Source organism: Lissotriton vulgaris, chromosome 8 (assembly GCF_964263255.1).
Source record: "Lissotriton vulgaris chromosome 8, aLisVul1.2, whole genome shotgun sequence".
NCBI lineage: Eukaryota > Metazoa > Chordata > Amphibia > Caudata > Salamandridae > Lissotriton > Lissotriton vulgaris.
This window is the reverse complement of record NC_141696.1, coordinates 1,198,994,679-1,199,012,702: the sequence shown is the minus strand read 5'-3', so window position 1 is coordinate 1,199,012,702 and position 18,024 is coordinate 1,198,994,679. Positions and strand designations below refer to the sequence as shown.

At 42.0% G+C, this 18,024-nt stretch overlaps 1 protein-coding gene across 1 annotated transcript in view; it reads right to left on the bottom strand.

The window, feature by feature from the left end:
• TRPC4 (transient receptor potential cation channel subfamily C member 4) overlaps positions 1–18,024 on the bottom strand; it is a 1,290,729-nt gene that overhangs the window by 248,065 nt on the left and 1,024,640 nt on the right. The window contains exon 5 of the mRNA XM_086935069.1: positions 5,507–5,843. Within this exon, the coding sequence (XP_086791195.1) occupies positions 5,507–5,843 (337 nt within the window). The remainder of the gene's footprint in view (positions 1–5,506; positions 5,844–18,024) is intronic.

The following is an 18,024-nucleotide window of genomic DNA, read 5'->3' as shown; positions in this document are numbered from 1 at the left end:
TTTATCCATCCATCCATACATCCATCCTTCATCCATCCACCCTGTCATCCTTCCATCCATACATCCATCCTTCATCCATTCACCCTTTTCATTATTCCATCCATATATCCATCCACCCTTTCATCCATACATCCATCCTTCATCCACCCACCCTTTCATCCATCCATCCATCCATCCTCCATCCACCCACCTTTTCACACATCCATCCATCCTTCATCCATCCACTCATCATTCATCCGCCCACCTTTTCACACATACATCCATCCTTTCATTCTTCCATCCATCCATCCTTCATCCTTCCTTCCTTCCATCCATACATCCATCCACCCACCCATTCATCCTTCCATCCATCCATACATCCTTCATCCATCCACCCTTTCATACATCCATCCACCCATCATTCATCCACCCACCTTTTCTGTGCCTCTCTCATGGAAGGGGGTGGGGGGGTCCGTATCTCTCTGCGTCTTCCTTCTTCTTCCTCTCTCATGGGAGGGCATCTCTGTGCCTCCCTGCTTGGGGGGGGAGGCACAGACAGGCTGTATAAACATCTTACCGTGAAGAACAGACTATCAGCCACATTTCTCCTGCACAGGCGCCAGATATGAGGGGGACTTAAACCAATGATTGTAATGTCCTTCTTCTGTTTACTGTGTGTTTGTAAAGCGCTCTGATACCTACGGGTTAAACTACCGCTATATAAAACGTTAAAAATAAAAATAAACCCCACAGCTAAGTCCATTGACCTCAAAGGGCTACAGCCTTCTCCCCCAGCCCCCCCCCCTCCCCACCCCCCAGCTCGTGTATGTGAGCCTGCCTGAAACAGCTTCAGGGACACACACAAAGGCACACCAGAGTACTTCACAGGTCTTGAAAGGACCTTTACTTGTTAATGAGGCTTTGATGTGTGCCGTGAGCACCCTCAATCAGCCCGACGCCAGACACTGCACTCTGACAGAATCTGCGACCCCCTTCCCAGGACTCCACGACCCCCCTGGGGGTCGCGCCCCACAGATTGAAGACCTCTGCTCTAAACATAGGAGAAACTAATGGAATAATACAGATTCTATGTTAAAGAGTAGTATGGAACTACTGATCTAAACCAGACTGTAAAGGCTGCACTGAATTTCACTGTGATTGTTTTATGGTCACAACACCTTTACTCAGTCCCCACTTATATCCCATCACACCTATCCCCTCTAACTACCTCCTTTTCTTGTTCACTAAGAGCGCGTTGATACACCAGAATGTAAATAATATGTGATAATTCTTGATAACTTTAAATCGCATATATGAAGAGTTTACCATTGAATTGATTCATACTTGTGTCTTCCAATTTATTTGATTCAATGACATAATTGATATGCTTTTAGCTTTGATTCCACAAATTCTGATACTTGTTGATTGATACTAAGTATCCTGCCTACGATGTGCTTAAATAAAATATGCACTGCATTTATGGACTGTTTATGATTTAAGATACATAATGTTTATTTGTGACATTTGATGCCTAAAAAAGCAATAGACTCCGGCCACCTTTATACGTACCTTATAGAGTATTACTAGGCTTCTTGTTATTGAAATGATGGCGAAACCAATGAAACCAATTAAGAGAAACCCGGAGACTATAATTCAACAACACATTCAAATAATTTAACAGCATTTGCTACTTTACTTAAAAGTACTAACATTATAAATAGTTAGAATGAATATAAAATTAAGTATTTCAATAAGTAAGAATGCAGTTAATTATAAATTCAGGTTCTGGGAATTATGTCGTGGCCACTTTTGCACCATTTTGATACTTATGCAACAAGAAAGCAGGCAGTTTTCTCCCATCCATATACCCAAAATGATTTTTGAAAAGGGCAAATGTTAGACCTGTCTGCCTTTGGATGATCTTCCCCTAAAAGCTTTGCTTTACTTCTTCAGCTTTGCAGCTTTGCAGAATTTGTTTTTGGTTGCCTTAGGATGTTGCCCACTCTGCTAACCAGTGCAACAGTCCTCCAAACATGGTTAAATTGGCTTATACCCAATTGGCACATTTAGTTTACTTGTAAGGCCATAGGAAAGTCGTAATACATGTACTCAGGACCTGTAAATTCAATGCTACTAGTGGGCCTGCTTCAGTAATTGGGCCACTCACTTAAGCAGTCATTTAAACATGTCTCTGCAAGCAATTGCAGTCTGTGTGTGCAGTTTTTAACTACCATTTCCACCTGGCACCATACACCTTCTGCAAGGCCTAGACTTTCCTCTTTAATGCAAATAAGTCACCCCTAGGGCAGGCCCTAAACAATCAACAGGACAGGGCACAGTGTATTAAAAAAGTTTGACACGTACTGTTAAAGGTTTACATGTTCTGGTAATGAAAAACTCTTAAATGCATTTTTCACTGCTGCATGGCCTACCTCTCCCTGAGGATAACATTGCCTTACACTATTACATTTAATTGGTTTGTGCTTTAAGATCTATTTTTAACTAAACATTTAAAATTGCATATCGCCATTTCGACTAATTTTATTTTTGCAGTGTTGCTCTCATCATTTATTAAATCTTACTCTATTTTTCTAAATTTGTGTGGGATTTTTCTTGTGTTGTATTTTCACTTCTTTGCTGTCTGTTCCTGCATACATACTTTACACATTGCCTCTAAATTAAGCCAGACTACTTTTGGGCCAATCAAGCAGAGGGCTAAGCACAGGTTAATTTAGTGAATTTTTTAGTTCACCCTGACAAAGATTGTGAATGTAGCTTGAGTAGGCCTTCACCCCCTCAACCAACAGCACAATTTCTCACCGCAAACAATTATATTATTGAATTAGCATTATTTTTGTTGTGTGCACATGACATAAATACAATTTTTTTTACATTTCTGAATGTCAGAAGGACAAAAAGTACTAACTAAACTTATTAAATCGTATGTATTTCCAATAATGAATTGAACAGATCTCTCCCGATGAGTTTGATTTTTTTTTAAATAAAGGATATTCATGGGTCAGTCTTATGCAAGGTAAATATGCAGTTCAGATGCATTTCCATTGTTTTAAATTCTGTGCTCTCAGTATTTTCCTAGGCTCAAAATTAGCAAAGCCGGTTTCCACCATTAACAGTAACAAAACCAAAATAAATAGTGCAAAAGGAACATTTACTGCATTTTTGAGGTGGTGCAACATCTACTAGATCAATATGTTAAAGACACCTCACAAATGAGAGATTAGGAAAACTGGCATATAATGCAAATTCTGCTTTCCAGTAGAGGCATGAGAAGCTCAGAATGCTTTTTCTCCATAACGTTTTGACGTTTTCTTAAATGTCAGAGAGTTTGTCAAGATTTTAAACATCAAAAATAAGAAGTCAAACATGTTTTTTTTGCCACTAATCTCCTGCAGTTTTATCTTGTGTTCCAACTTAATTTACATGAAACGTTTGACTGTACACACAGAAAATATTGCAGGGTTGGCAAATATTTACATCTTCAAGGGAAATATTTGAAATGTTGCACAGTGTTACTTTGTATTCTGGCAAAGTGTATTGAATAACGTCTGTCACTTAGGCCTAGATGTATCATCGTTTCTATTTGCGATATCTTAATAGCGATTTTTACCGAATCGCTATTAAGAAATCGCATAATGGGATGTATGTTTAAAATCGCTATTTTTTTGCGATTCCTTATTATTCCTAATTTGCAAATTCGCAAGTTGCGAATTCACAAATAAGGAATAATTTCCCATTCATTCCTATGGGCCAGGAGGCCCATAGGAATGATTGCGAAATAATTCTCAAATTGCGAATTCGCAATTTGCTAATCGCAATTTGAGAATTATTGCAAGGGTGCAGCGGTGTCTCATGGACACCCTGCTGCACCCCTGAAACTTACATGTGTGTGCATATGGCGCACATACATGCCCTATGGGCATGTGTGTGTGTCACATGCCACCCTCAAAATTGCCAAATTTTGGTTTTTGAAAGGATTTAGCAAATTAACACGAACCTCAAGTTGGTGTTAATTTGCGATTCCTTAACCTGAATTCGCAAATTAAAAAAGCTTCATACATGGCATTTAAGGAATCGCAAAATTGCGATTCCTTAAATGCTTAAGCAAAATAAGGAATCGCAATTTTTTGCGATTCCTTATTTTGCTAATTTCACATACATCCCAAAAGATGCAAAATGTCCGTTTGCAATTCGTTAAGGCCGAAATTCTTCGAATTTCGGCCTTAACGAATCGCAAAATGCTTGATACATCTAGGCCTTAGTGCCTTATTACGAGGAGGCTTGGAAAGCCTCAGACCGCAAGTCAGAGGCTTTCCGAGCCTAATCGCAATTTCAGGTCTGACCGCTGCATTACAATGAAGGTGGTCAATACTGAAACCGGCTGGTCATTCCGGCTGGATTGCGACAGGCGCAAGGAGTCCGTCAGCCAGTCGGAGACTGGCACCTAATTCCAATGGATAGCGTTTCTGCCGTTGGGATCACGATGCTGGGTTTCCAACACGCTTTTCCCTGTCTTCGGGTAATTGAGTCCCTAGTGTTTTGTTTGAAGCATTTCTCCAAATGAAGATATGTTCGAGTATCAAGTGAAATTTGATGGGACCATTTTACTGAAAAATTCTTATTATGAACTCTCAAAGATTAATACTGCATGAATGTGGATTTATGATTTCACAAAGGTTTTCTACACTACTCCTGGAAACCGGTTGCACATTTTCACATGTACTCATGGATAGATTTATGCATTTCTAATTACCTCTATGTGGAGGCAGCGTGGCATGCATAAATGTATATAATGTAAAACTGTGCATGTGAAAATGCCTACCTATTGGTCCAATTGTAAATACATTTCCCACTGATTAAATATTTTAATCCACAGAGAAGCATTTTCTGACACCGCAATACATGTTGGAGGTGTGCTCTAATCATTTTCAACAGGAAAGAAATTTGCTTCTGCTTTTGATAGGAGTAAATCTCTTACTGATTGCAGAGATCCATTTTAATGGAATCCGTGATGGAACTGGGTTGAGGAAAATTTCTAAAATATCTGAAAACTTTAAAGTATTTATGTGCCCACAACCATTGCAAGGCATTCCCACCCTGAAACGCTACCTACTTGCTCCTGGTAATTAATTATCCTCTGTAAAATACCTCCTTGATATAATATTAGGTATGGGTAAATCGAATTACAAGTAAAAAATCATCTTTTCTGAAATAAACTCATTTGTGCATGTAACTTGAACTGAAACATGCAATCTGTTTGGTGATCTGCTAAGCATATGCAGATACCAGTACATAAGAAAAGATATGGGCATACTAAAATATAACAATAGCAACAAAGCATCATAAAAATGATCTCCAATTATCACTTACTTCTACAGTACTTGACTGGTAAAGTTTAACAATTAATTAACAATGAAAACCACAATCTATGGTAATACTAATGCATGACTATTAATTACAGTATGTATATATAAACATTTCCATCATATGTGCTGAATATTATATTTACCCAGGACCCACGGTAAAATCATCCACTCGACAATAGTTGGTGGTGGTCCCTGCATATTCAAGTCCGCCCTGTCGATGTGTTGAGAGGCAAGAAGCAGCAGAAAAAGAAACGTCAAGTATGACGCAGTATGGCAGATAAATTTAATGAATGGTTTCCTGATGAAGAGTCCAAAGGTGCTTTTCGGAGCTACGAGATAGCTTACAGAGAAGACAGGGAAAAGAAGTCCTATGATGACACATGTCAGCATCTTGACCACCCAATGACGCCTCCTCCAGCCAGGGAATTCATCGTACCAGCGAGATGCAAGCAGTTGCTGACAGTTTGGCTGAGCAACAAACTAAAAAGGGAAAAAACAACAAAAAAAGATTGTAAAACATAATTTCACTGAAAAAAAGTATAATTTAAAGTTTACTCAAATATCTGTTGGGAGAGAAAAATAAACAATTCTTATTCACTCAGTAATTAATTCTAAGCTGTCCCATGACATTCAAGTGATTTCATTTATGACCTTAAACATTTCTCATAAATTACATAACCATTAAAAAAAACATTTTGAATGCATAATCATACTATATGAGTGGGAAACATTACTGAATTGCTGTTCTTTTGTATGTGTGAAATAAATCATGATTGTGACAACAACATGAAAGACATATATTATTTACTTAAACAAATTAAGTACAAATTGTATTACTGACAAATCATATGATGATAATATATTTTAAAAACTCCTAAATGTTTTTCATAGGTTGAAAGATTAATGGAAAATGTGGCAGAATATATCTAACTATTAGCCAATATAATCCACTAATAATCAATACATTAGTTTATTCAAAACTGGCTGATCACTCTTCAGTTCAATTCACTGGTAAAAATCAGGAAACACAACAATATACCTTGTCCACAGGTCACTTTTACTCTGGTCCCAGAGCTCTAAAGGAGGCTCAATTCAAAAAATGATAAAGGATAATACAAATGGTGTAAATAAACTTCACAAACTTACAAAAGGTAACATAACCTAGCTGTTACAAATTTCAAAATCCATTTTTGTAAAACGGAATAAATAATGTTTGAAATATAATAACAGTTGGCAACGTTTTCTAATACTGCATAAGAAATAATTCCTTTTTTTGGTATAATTATTTAGCAATGTTGTAAATGTGTATCACAGGAATGGTGAAAGTGACTATGGATTTTTTAAATAGATTAAAATGAGGGAACAGTGATCAATAAACCAGCCAATAGTGTTATTGTTTTTCCGTTCACGTAAATGTTGTTTTATACATTTTAAAATGAACACACTGATTATGAAGGTAAAACTTATCTATACCTTTGAATAAAACATCCACTGGTTTCAGAATATTTAAAGGTTTTTAGGATTCTTTGTTTAGTTTGCATTTTAGAACTAACTATTCCTCTTAAAAAATCAGTAGATCACTTTGTATGTATCAATTACAAAAGCACTGTTTGCTAAGATCTAAAATCTATTTTAACGTTTTTGAAAATGTGTGATTCATTGTTTAAAATGTTCACATTAGGTTTTCACCTTTTGAAAGGTTAAAATAAGAAATGTGTAAATCACATTTTCAACTTTATTTTTTATTGTTTGCTAAACATTAGTTTAGATCATTTTAAAATGAATGGCATTCCGTAAAAAAAAGATATAAAATTTATGTTGTAATTTTAAAAAGGCATTTTTAAAAAATGCATATTTCTTTACTTTTAGATTGTTGTTATGCAAGATTTTGTATAAAAGGAACTTTCCTCTTTCGACATCATAAGTATTAAAGTATCCAATTGTCTTATTTCGTACTTGAATTCAAGACTATATTTACAATCTTTTTAAAGTTTAACATACAGCTTATTTTAAAGACATTATTTACAGCCCTTTACTACACAATATTTTTAAGAACATTCAAACTCTTTTGAACTTTTGAAAATGTGTAATGTTTAACTAAAATCTTATTGGATTGTGCTGCAGTGTTGGGGGGGGGGGTCTGTGGATTAGAAGGCTGTTGTCTGATTTAATTTTGATGTCCATTTCATAGTAAAAGAAGAGCATTGCCAATTAATAGGCATGGCCTTTAAATTAGCCATAATGTCTCGATATTGAACCCAGTTCAATTACTACAAAGATTGGCCTATTTTTACAACAAAGTAGAAAAACTCAAGGCACAATGATAGGCATGGTATCCTGCAGTTATGGTCCTAGTTCATATCATCCTATTGCATGCGTATCAAAGTGTGGGTGGATTTACGAATATGACATGTGGACTCTGATAAACCTCACCAAAAATGATATGAAAATTGATATAATAAGGTTGTTGTCAACTGATTGACTTGGAATTACATGGCAGTTCAATGCCGTAATTGTGATTCGTGCCCTTTTGGCCTTTCAATTACAGCAATTTCATAGCTAGATAATATATTCTCCATCCTCTATTTTACTAGCATGCAACCACAACAATGTGCTTTTGTATTGGATGCCTGGACTCAAACCCACAGAGAGGATGGAGGTAATCACATTAGTAAATACAATTAATTAATTCAGGACCAGTAGAAAAAGCACAAGAGAAATCTGTAATTCATGATTATTTCCCAACTACTTAATTCCAGCTGATTAATAAATCAGATTAATGTGTGGAAATACTAATATTGGTCTGAGAATACAAATGAAATCTAGATCAAATCAATATTTCAGTATGATTGGTTTCATGAGCTTTTGAAGTTTATGGTTCAAAATAGATCCTAAAACATGCAAGTGCCAACCAGGGGCATCTAATCACACAAGATCGGGTGAAAGTTAAGTTTGACCGTGATGTAGCGTGGTTTAGATACAAGAAGTGGATTGGGCCCGGTCAGCGCTTCCATTCAGACTTAGAAAGATTTCTGGAGAAAAATTACTGGGAAGGTAAAGTTCAGTGGGACAAAGCTGCATGAGGTATCCGATCGTTGGATAGCCTGGGGTCAAAGCTGCAGTGAAGATTTCTACATTCGGAGTCCACAAAATGGAAGTTGAAAAACTTCAGCGGGATGAGACAGAAGGCTGTGGCAGAATACAGATCCACGAAGTCAATCCAACCAGTGATGCACCTCATGCAGTTAGTCGAGCCGGTTGGTCCTGGTCTCCTCCTGTTTCACAGGATACTTTTTGGCCAAATTTTGTGTAAATCATCAGATTTGACAAATGGCCTTCTGGAAACCTTTAACACCACAGCTAGGGTCCAGGACTGGTATGACACCTCTTGTGGGTACAGCATTCACTCAGTTTGGGTCCAAGTGTGGGTTCAAGATGGTGGTAGCCTATTATGTCCCTGTGACTCTGAACAAGAGTCATTTCAGGAAGTCCTGGGCGCAAGTGTAGATGCAGGACTCAACAGCAGCTCTCGCCTCTGAGGGTTCAAAGCAGGCTCCAAGCGACAAAGCAGTTCTTCCAGGTACAGCAGGAGTCTATCAGAATGCACAGAAGGTCACAGTAGCAGGTAGTCCTCTGAGAGGCCTTCTGCGGGTCCATTAGTGAACTGAAGTGTGGGTCTGAAGGCCTATTTTTATTCCCTAGTGCCCTTCTTCTGGAAGGTGGGAGAAGCCTCCGGAAAAGTTCTATGCAATGCATGGAATTTCCTGACTTCTCTGCCATGGCTCCAAACTGGCTGCAGTATCAATACAGGGTCATTCGGCTCACTGTGTGGAGTAAGAGCACAATTTATTTAGGTGTTAGTGGGGCTGTGCTCAGCTCTACCCCCCATCATGCCATCAGATAGCCCAATAATGCACACCTAATCTCTCTATTATGTGACAGTCTGGGAGGAATCCACAAAGTCTATTGGTTAGATACAATGTGACCCAAGACAAGCTACAGGCGCAAAAAGCAACAAAATGCCAACTTTCTAACAGCGCTATTTTTAAAATTGTAATGAGAAATCAGACTGTAGAATTAAAGAGGGTTTAGAATTACAGCCTATTAAATGTAATAAGAAGTCCCTAATTTTATCCAATAGGAGGGGTAGGCTTTGGGAGATTTCACTCACAGGACATTAAATTCCAAAAGCACTGTACCCTGCCCTATGGCCAACCTAGGGCCTACCATAGGGTTGACATATGTAAATAAAAAGTGGAGTGTAAGGTTTAGCAATGGGAGTTTAATGCCAAGTCGACATGGCAGTGCAACATTGCATACACGCAGCAATGGCAGGTCTGAGATATGTATTAAGAGGCTACTTAAGTGGGTAGCACAATAACCGCTGCAGACCCGGTGACAGCATTTGATTTACAGGGCCTGGAAATATGGCATACTACTCTACAAGGGATTATAAGTAAATTAAACATGCCAATTAGGTATATGTCAATCAATCCAAGTTTAGGCTAGTGAGCACAAGCACTTTAGCACTGCTTAACAGTGGTAAAGTGCACAGAGTCCTAAGGCCAACATAAACAAATTCACCAATAAATGAAAGGTAAAAGCCAAAAAGTGTGGAGGGGTGCCTGCAGAGAGGGCCAGACCATATCATTAACTATTTCTCAGATGGGAATGTGTCACTAGGAGTTTGTGACTTCCCACAGTCTTATAAGTTTGTGGGTGTTCCGCAACTTGGGTAGGCATCCCTTCAGTAGAACACCCACTACCCACCCCTTTTAATACATTAATAGTAAAATAAGAATATAGAGTAGTGCTGCATCCATGTCGAGACAGGGAACCAAAAGTAGACCTGGCAAAATGTTCAAACCAGCCCTGGCCCGTCCTCTCTCTTATTACTTTTTACTTTTCTGTGCCTCCTGCTCTGAAGACAAGAGGTAGCAAACCTGTGGCCTCAGAGTCTCCCCCTCACCCCATATTTCGGGGAATTCCTGAAGAGTTAAATGGCCAGTATGAACTTGAGTATTATTGCATGAGAGCACAAACATGTACAGGTTATATTCAATGTTTGTGACTACTGAGTGTGAGTTACACTTGTTAAGGGCAATGGCTAAAATACCATTTAAAATGAAATACAAATAAAACTCACAACAAGAAATAAAGGTAGGTGAATTAGAGGGCTTTCTTCACTGAACTGACCAACAATGAAATAAAAAGGCAACACAACATGACCTTATTATATCAAAAGCAGCTTTTAAAACCAGTACATTTGCAAAACAAAATAACTGAAGTTAAACCAACGGTACCGAGAGACAACACATCCTACACTGCATCTGAAAAGAGACGAGGATCCTCTTAGGATTGCATTTCGAAACAACGTACACATACCGAATGTGCAAACCATCAAAGCATTGAGGTGAATGAATCACCCAGCTCTCTAAGGCATTCAAGACTTGATTTGAGTAATAACTGCACTAGACAATGTCAGCACAACGCATCAAGAAGCACAAAGGGAACGAAACGCCTTTTGACACCACGGCCTTTTGACACTATGGTATCTGTAAATTGCTTGTTTCAAAATACAAAAAGGAAAGGAAAAGGAACAAGGCTAAAATCGGAACAATGCCGACAAAACGTTTAATAGGAGTGATTTGAACAGGTGAAGAGTTCACACAAATGAGCACTTGCAATGAAAATAGTTGTTGTGCCGTTATTAAAGAATGGCTTACTAATTCTAGGTGGCGCCTCCTTCATGTTCAAAAAGCTTTTAAATTGATTCATAGTAAATTCATGGTAAATCAGAATATGACAGTGGATGTCCTCTTTCAGACAGCCAAGATCCTTGAAATGGTAATGGTTTACCAAGGGTATAACACTAGAAGAAACATAGGGCTTTACAGTTTAACATGTCAGCATAGACGATTCTATTCCGCTTTGCTAAGCTCTCAAAAAAGAAAGACCCCTCTGAAAAGAACCCCACTGAAATTACAAATAATTCAAGGTCTTATAAACTGTTATGTTAGTTATTCTAACACATGGTACACACAAACATTTTGCCGGGTACTGCAAAATGTGGTCCATGGTGTGACCGAGGGCCGCACTGATGCCAACGGGGGTGTAAAGTGGGTGTAGGGAAGGAATAGCATGTACATCTTGTGTTTGTCTTTAAAAATGAAGGTGTTCCTAAAGTTAAGGGCCTAGTTATTTCTTTTCACTAACTGCAATTAACCTTTAAATAAGTTCTTGTTGTATATTATTTTTTATTATAAAAAACAACAACAACAAAAAACAAAAAGACATACAAAATCAACTCTCAGGTGGACGCATTCGGTTGAGATGCATGGGTCAAAATGGCACAGTACAGAATCAAATAAACAACAGTTGATACGAGGATCAAGGGGAATTCCATGTTCCCAGGTCTAGTTCTGCCATGGGTGGCTCGCAAATTCCCCCACAATGGCCATTCCACCCCCCCCATATCCTCTCCCACTTACGTGGACAACCCCTAGCCACATACACTGCTCGCTCTCTAAACATACACCAATGGAGGTCTTCCGACCATTTATTTATTCTGGGCGGCTGGTTGGCACCCCAGAGCTGAGCTATATTACGTTTGGCTACCATATATGCCAGAGTCACCCACTGTTTCTGATACACGTTTAAATCGGTAGGTTCCCACACATTCAATAAACATCTCGGGGCCTCCGGCTGTATCTCCACACCCACAACTTCTCTCAGCTCATCATGAACCTTCCTCCAGTATTCCTGTATCACTTTACAGTGCCAGAGGATATGTATCAAGGTGCCAATTTCTCCGCAGCCTCTCCTACAAGCTTCGCTCTTGGCTCACCCCATTCGCACCATACGAGGCCTGGACATGTAAGATCTATGTAATACCTTCAGCTGCACCAATCGGAGCCGCATCTGGATAGCAACTACCTTCAGGGACGATACCGGCTCCGTCCAATCTTCGTCATCGAGTTCTAATCCATCCGCCCTCCAGTGAGCTCTAATCCGCACCAATGGGTTTTCGGAGTTATTAACCAGTTTCCTATATATCAACAAGATGTTTTTCTCGGGAATATGTCCGTCTAATACACGGTCCTCAAGAGGGGATGCCTCCGGAAGCTATGTTCCCCTGGGGACATGGGTGTCGAGGGCGTGCTTCACCTGCAAATACCGTAAATATTCGTTGTGATGCAACTATACTGCTTGGCAAGAGACTCAAATGTATGCACCGAGCCTTTCCCCCACACATCTTTAATCTGGTTAATTCTAATAAGGTCCCATCTGTCGAATCCCTTAGTCTTCCACAGGCTGCCCAGCTTCTCAGAATTCAATAGGGGGGTGGCCAGCATCAATCTGCCCTCCCACACAAGATACATGTTGGCTCCATGCCACGCCTGTGTCGCATGTGTGGTCAGGCCAGTCAACTGAAACCTCCCAGGCCTAGAGTACAGGGCTCTATCTATCATCCCACCCGGGGCTTGACCCCGATCCATGGCGAAGCCTGGATCTCCGGGGAGTCCATAGACAATATTGTTTACCGCGGCCAACTGTGAGGCCCAATAATACTTCCGCAAGTCCGGGAGTTCGATTCCACCATCATACCACGGGAGAGTCAATTTATTGAAAGCAATACGGACCCCCCATTCCAGAGGAGCCGCCTCTGAAGAGCTTCTATCTCCCTGAAGTACGCGGCCGGCACCGGGTCCATCGAGTTCTGCAATGCATATAAAAACTGGGGCAAAGCCATCATCTTAAAAAGAGTGGCTCTTCCGAGCAGTTAGAGTGGAAGGGCCTTCCAGCGCTCCACATCTTCCCTACACCTGCTCAGTGAAGAAGCTAGGTTATGTTCATACCTCAGCTTTGTATCAAGTGTAATAAACGCACCGAGATATTTGAAGCCAGTCGTCTCGATGTGTATAGGACACGACCTCGGAATCACCGGCGGGTCGCCCACCAGAACAAAAAGCACTGACTTTGCCCAGTTAATAGCTAATCCAGAGTACCTGCCGAATAACGCAAGCACATCAAGAAAATTACTGAAGGAATCTCTGGGATTGGTGAGATATAGCAACACGTCATCCGCGTAAAATGAGATCTTGTCTTCCCAATCAGGTGTCCATTGCAAGCCTCGTATTGATCTGTCCCATCTCACCCAAGCTGCCAAGGGCTCCATTGCGAGTGCGAAAAGCAATGGGGACAGTGGGCATTCCTGTCTGGTGCCCCTCCCCAGAGAAAAGTCACCAGACACACAGTTGTTAATGACCACTCTAGCTAGGGGCTTTGCGTATAATAGGCGCACCTAACCGATAAACTCACTCCCAAAGCCCAGCTTCACCAGTACTGCAAACAAATATTGCCACTCCACCCTATCAAAGGCCATCAAGGCATCTAGGGACACCAGCACTGTCGGCTCATGAATCTTTGGGGAGCCCCCGAGGACTCCATGCAATCTGCGCAAATTTAGCGCTCTGTTTCGGCGCGGCATAAACCCAGATTTTGGGTTTGGCATTAAGGAGCGATATAGGCCTATAGGAGGAGCATCGCGTCTTGGGTTTGCCGGTGTTCTGTATGACCACTATGTATGTATGTATGTATGTATAAATTATTTTATAGCGCGCTCCGTTACTGGAGAGTATCCTGGCGCGGGTAAAGGAGAGGCAGACAATGAGACATACAAGAAAAACTTAACTTACACTCTTGAACAGATGTGTTTTCAAATGCTTTTTAAAAACAGCCACTGAGGACATAGATCGTAGCTGGAGGGGGAGAGCATTCCAGGCCCGGGCCCCGATCACTGAGATCGATTGGCCGCCAAGTCTTGCTCGTTTAAAGCGGGGAAGATACAATTTGTACAGGGTGGAGGATCTGAGGGTACGTGCAGGAACATAGCTGGTAAATCTCTTCCTCAGATACAAGGGGCCTTGATCATGGGAAGCACAAAACGCAAGCACCAGTGATTTGAATAGAATGCGTTGAGCAACCGGAAGCCAGTGGAGCGTACGCATCTCAGAACGGACGCTCTTCCATCTCGGGATGTTAAGTAAGAGTCGGACTGCCGCATTCTGAATAATTTGAAGGCGTTTTACCAAATAGGCCGGGATGCCACTGAACAATGCATTCACATAATCCAGCCTAGCCAGTATAAGTGCTCCAGCAACCGTCTCCTTAGCATCCCTAGGGAGCAGAGGGAAAAATTTGCGGAGCATTTTTAGGGTAGCAAAGCAGGTGCCTGTAAGTTTTTTAATATGGACCTCAAATTTGAGATCCTCTGTGAACCAGATGCCGAGGTTTTTTGCTGGTCTCCCCATCTCTTTCGGGCAGGGAATGTTTGGAGGCCACAGTGAGTTCTTAAACGAGGTGGGGAAGGAACCATAAAAAAGTACTTCAGATTTTTCCTCGTTGCATTTCAACTGGGCCTGTGTTAACCAGCGAAATACAGCGGACAAGCACAAATGAACTACCGATGTGTCCAAATTATCATCCGGCCAGGTAAACAGCAGTTGGGTATCATATGCATACCCTATTATCTTTGCCCCAAACTGTTCTGCCAGAAAAACCAGGGGGGTTATATAGACATTAAACAGCAGGGGGCTAAGAGTAGACCCCTGCGGCACCCCTGTAAGCAGAGGTTTAGGTTCAGAGGCGTGAGGAGGCATCCAGACCTGCTGAGTCCTATCGGACAGAAAGGAGGATAGCCAATCTAGGACAACCCCCCCAATACCAATGGCCGACAACCGGCTGAGAAGGAGCTCATAGGGGACGGTATCGAACGCGGCAGAGAGGTCCAATAAAATTAGGCCACTCACTGATCATAGGGGAGCTCCCTCCTTTCCCTGCTCTCCACGAACATGGCGCGTATGTTCAAGTCGAGTTTTCTAGCGTTTAACTTGGATAATTCAATAGGTATCCCGTTAGGGCCAGTCGCTTTACCAGACTTTACCTGTCTAATCGTCTGAGCCACTTCATCATCGGACAAAGCGGAATCAAGATAGCTCATGTCCTCGTCTGACAGACGTGGCATAATAATATCTCTAATGATCTCGTTATTCACCGCTTCCGTGTAATCACCACCGGCCGTGTAAACCTTCCGTTAGTAATCAGAAAACTCGTCCGCCACAGCCTGAGGGTCTGTGATCTTGCGCAACTCTGGCCCATCCAGTTCAGGTACTAACCTTGACGCTCGCTCTCCATGCTCAAGCCACGCCATCAATTTGCCAGCTTTATCGCCGTGCTCATATACACGGGTCTGGACAGCATTGTGTTGGGTAACCGCGCTATTCCGAACAAGGATTTTATATTCTTCCTCCCGGAGTGTCAGCAGATGGAGCTTCGCCGGCGTGTGTGACCTGGCCACTTTTTCTTCCAGAAGTATGACCTCTGCCTCCTTTTGCGCTACTTCCGCATGCCTTCTCTTCTTCTTGCCTGACACTAAGGACAGTACTGCGCCTCTTGCCACTGTTTTATAAGCTTCCCAAAGGGACTGCGCTGAATTCACTAACCCTTTATTCTCCATAAAGTAATGGTCTGACATCGGAGAACCTTCCTCTTGATAGCTGGGTCTTTCAACTGCCAGGCACCTATGGAAGCAATTCTTCCCACTGTCGGCAGATCGAGAGTGAGGTAGAGCCACAGCGGCGAGTGGTCAGAAATGCCTCTGCCAAGATATTTCACTTCATGAATCATGGACGCCATCGCCGCCGGAAGCAGCAAATAGTCCAGCCTAAATAGGCTGCAGTGAGCAGCCGAAACATGAGTAAAGTGTGTCAATGTCGGGTCACGTACTCGCCAGCTATCCACCAACCCCAGTGTATCTAGGAAATCCGGGAGCCATCTCTGTGTCTTCCTGAGCATTCGGGGTGGGCAGCGGTCCACCTCACCATCTAATACAGAGTTTAAATCTCCACCCAGGACCAGGTCACCAAGGGGAAAAGTAAGGAAGATAGTACTCAAATCTCGGAAGGTCTCGGTCTGGAGGTCAGGCGGCACATAGATAGATAGGGAAGTAATCGTGCGGCCTCCAACTTGCCCCGATACACCTGCATATCTGCCCCTCTGGTCAATCCACATGGCCTGTACAGACAGAGGAAAGGAATTTTTGACCAGGATCCCAACCCCCCCTGGAGCCAGTTGTGAATCCAGCGTGTACCACCAATTTATACCCACCCTTGTGAAGGGCCATGCACCAGTTTCCAACTAAGCGTGTCTCCTGCAATAATACCACATCTGGGGTATGTCGGCTGATAAGCTGACTGACCATCCCTCTCCTGATCTTATCATCTAAGCCATTCACATTCCAACTCAGCACTTTCATCCCCGAACCTTGACTATTTTGTGCGGCCAAACCCATGCCAAGAGCTTATCGCTACACTTTTATCACCTGAGACTGAAAGAAAATGAAAAAATAAACCACAATCACACCAAAACAAATACAACAACACTCCTCTCACCCCAACCCCCTCCCTGCACCCCTGATCACGGCTTTTGCCAATCCCCAACTCGCAGTGTGCCTGTCGCCCCATACTCTAACTAGCCAACTATCTAAATGTAGATCTGAGGAGGAGTTCAGCGCCCCCCTTCCCCATCCCGCCCCCAGGATATTAACACCAGTGTTAAGTCCCTATCTAGGAAAGCATGCGCGTGAAAATGTCTCGTATATGCCGCCCGCCTTCCCCCCCACGGGCAAGATCCCACACCACAGACCATAGCATTGATCATCATTCCTGTTCCTGGGGCCTGCTCCATCTTCATTGCTCCGTCTCCGAGGCTCCTCCCTAGAAGGAAGACTATCAACCCAGTCCGAGGCAATTTCCGGATTGTCAAAGAACCAGACCTTTCCCTGAGCCTCGACTCGCAGCCTAGCAGGGAACATCAAGGTGTACTTAAATCCTTTATCTCTGAGCCGCTTCTTGAATCCAAGGAACCTTTGCCGCTGTTTTTGAACCATCTGGGTGAAGTCTGGAAAGAAATTGAGGGTGGAGTTTTCGTACTTCAAAGGGCCCCCGACCTAGAGGCTTGCAGGATAGCATCTCTATCCCTGAAGTTGAGGACCCTCGCGAACATTGGCCGAGGAGGGGCTCCTGGACCCGGCCTTCGTCCCGGAATTCTGTGCGCCCGTTCAATCGTAAAGAAAGTTCCCAGCCCCTTAGGTGTCAGATGAATGAGTATAATATCATCAACGAACAGGTCAGGGGCCTGACCCTCAGCCTTCTCTGGGACACCAATAATACGCACATTGTGCTTGCTGTATGTTTAACATTTTTTGCCATATTAGTGCTGAGTCGAGCAAATAGCAGCCCGGTGCTGCTGCTCCTGCCTAGCAGGCCGCATGTAAAGGTCAGGAGGGCTGCATGTAGCCCTGGGCACACTGTGAGTATCACTGTTCTAACAGAAGTACAAATTGTGCAGAATTCATACAAAAAGGCATTTGATTAATGCATTATAAACTCTTACAACCAATTAACAGCCCACTTACCAAACTCAACCTAATATTTTTCATGTTTTAGAGTTCAACTTTCACATTTGTTCTTCAGGTAGCTTATTTCGTATTGAAGTCTAGGTCTATATCCTCATTATAGACTTTTTAACCCGTTTAGCACAGCACAAAATCCGCCACGCTGCGGGCGTTCTATTGCATGGGCAGGGCGCGTCGGCCAAC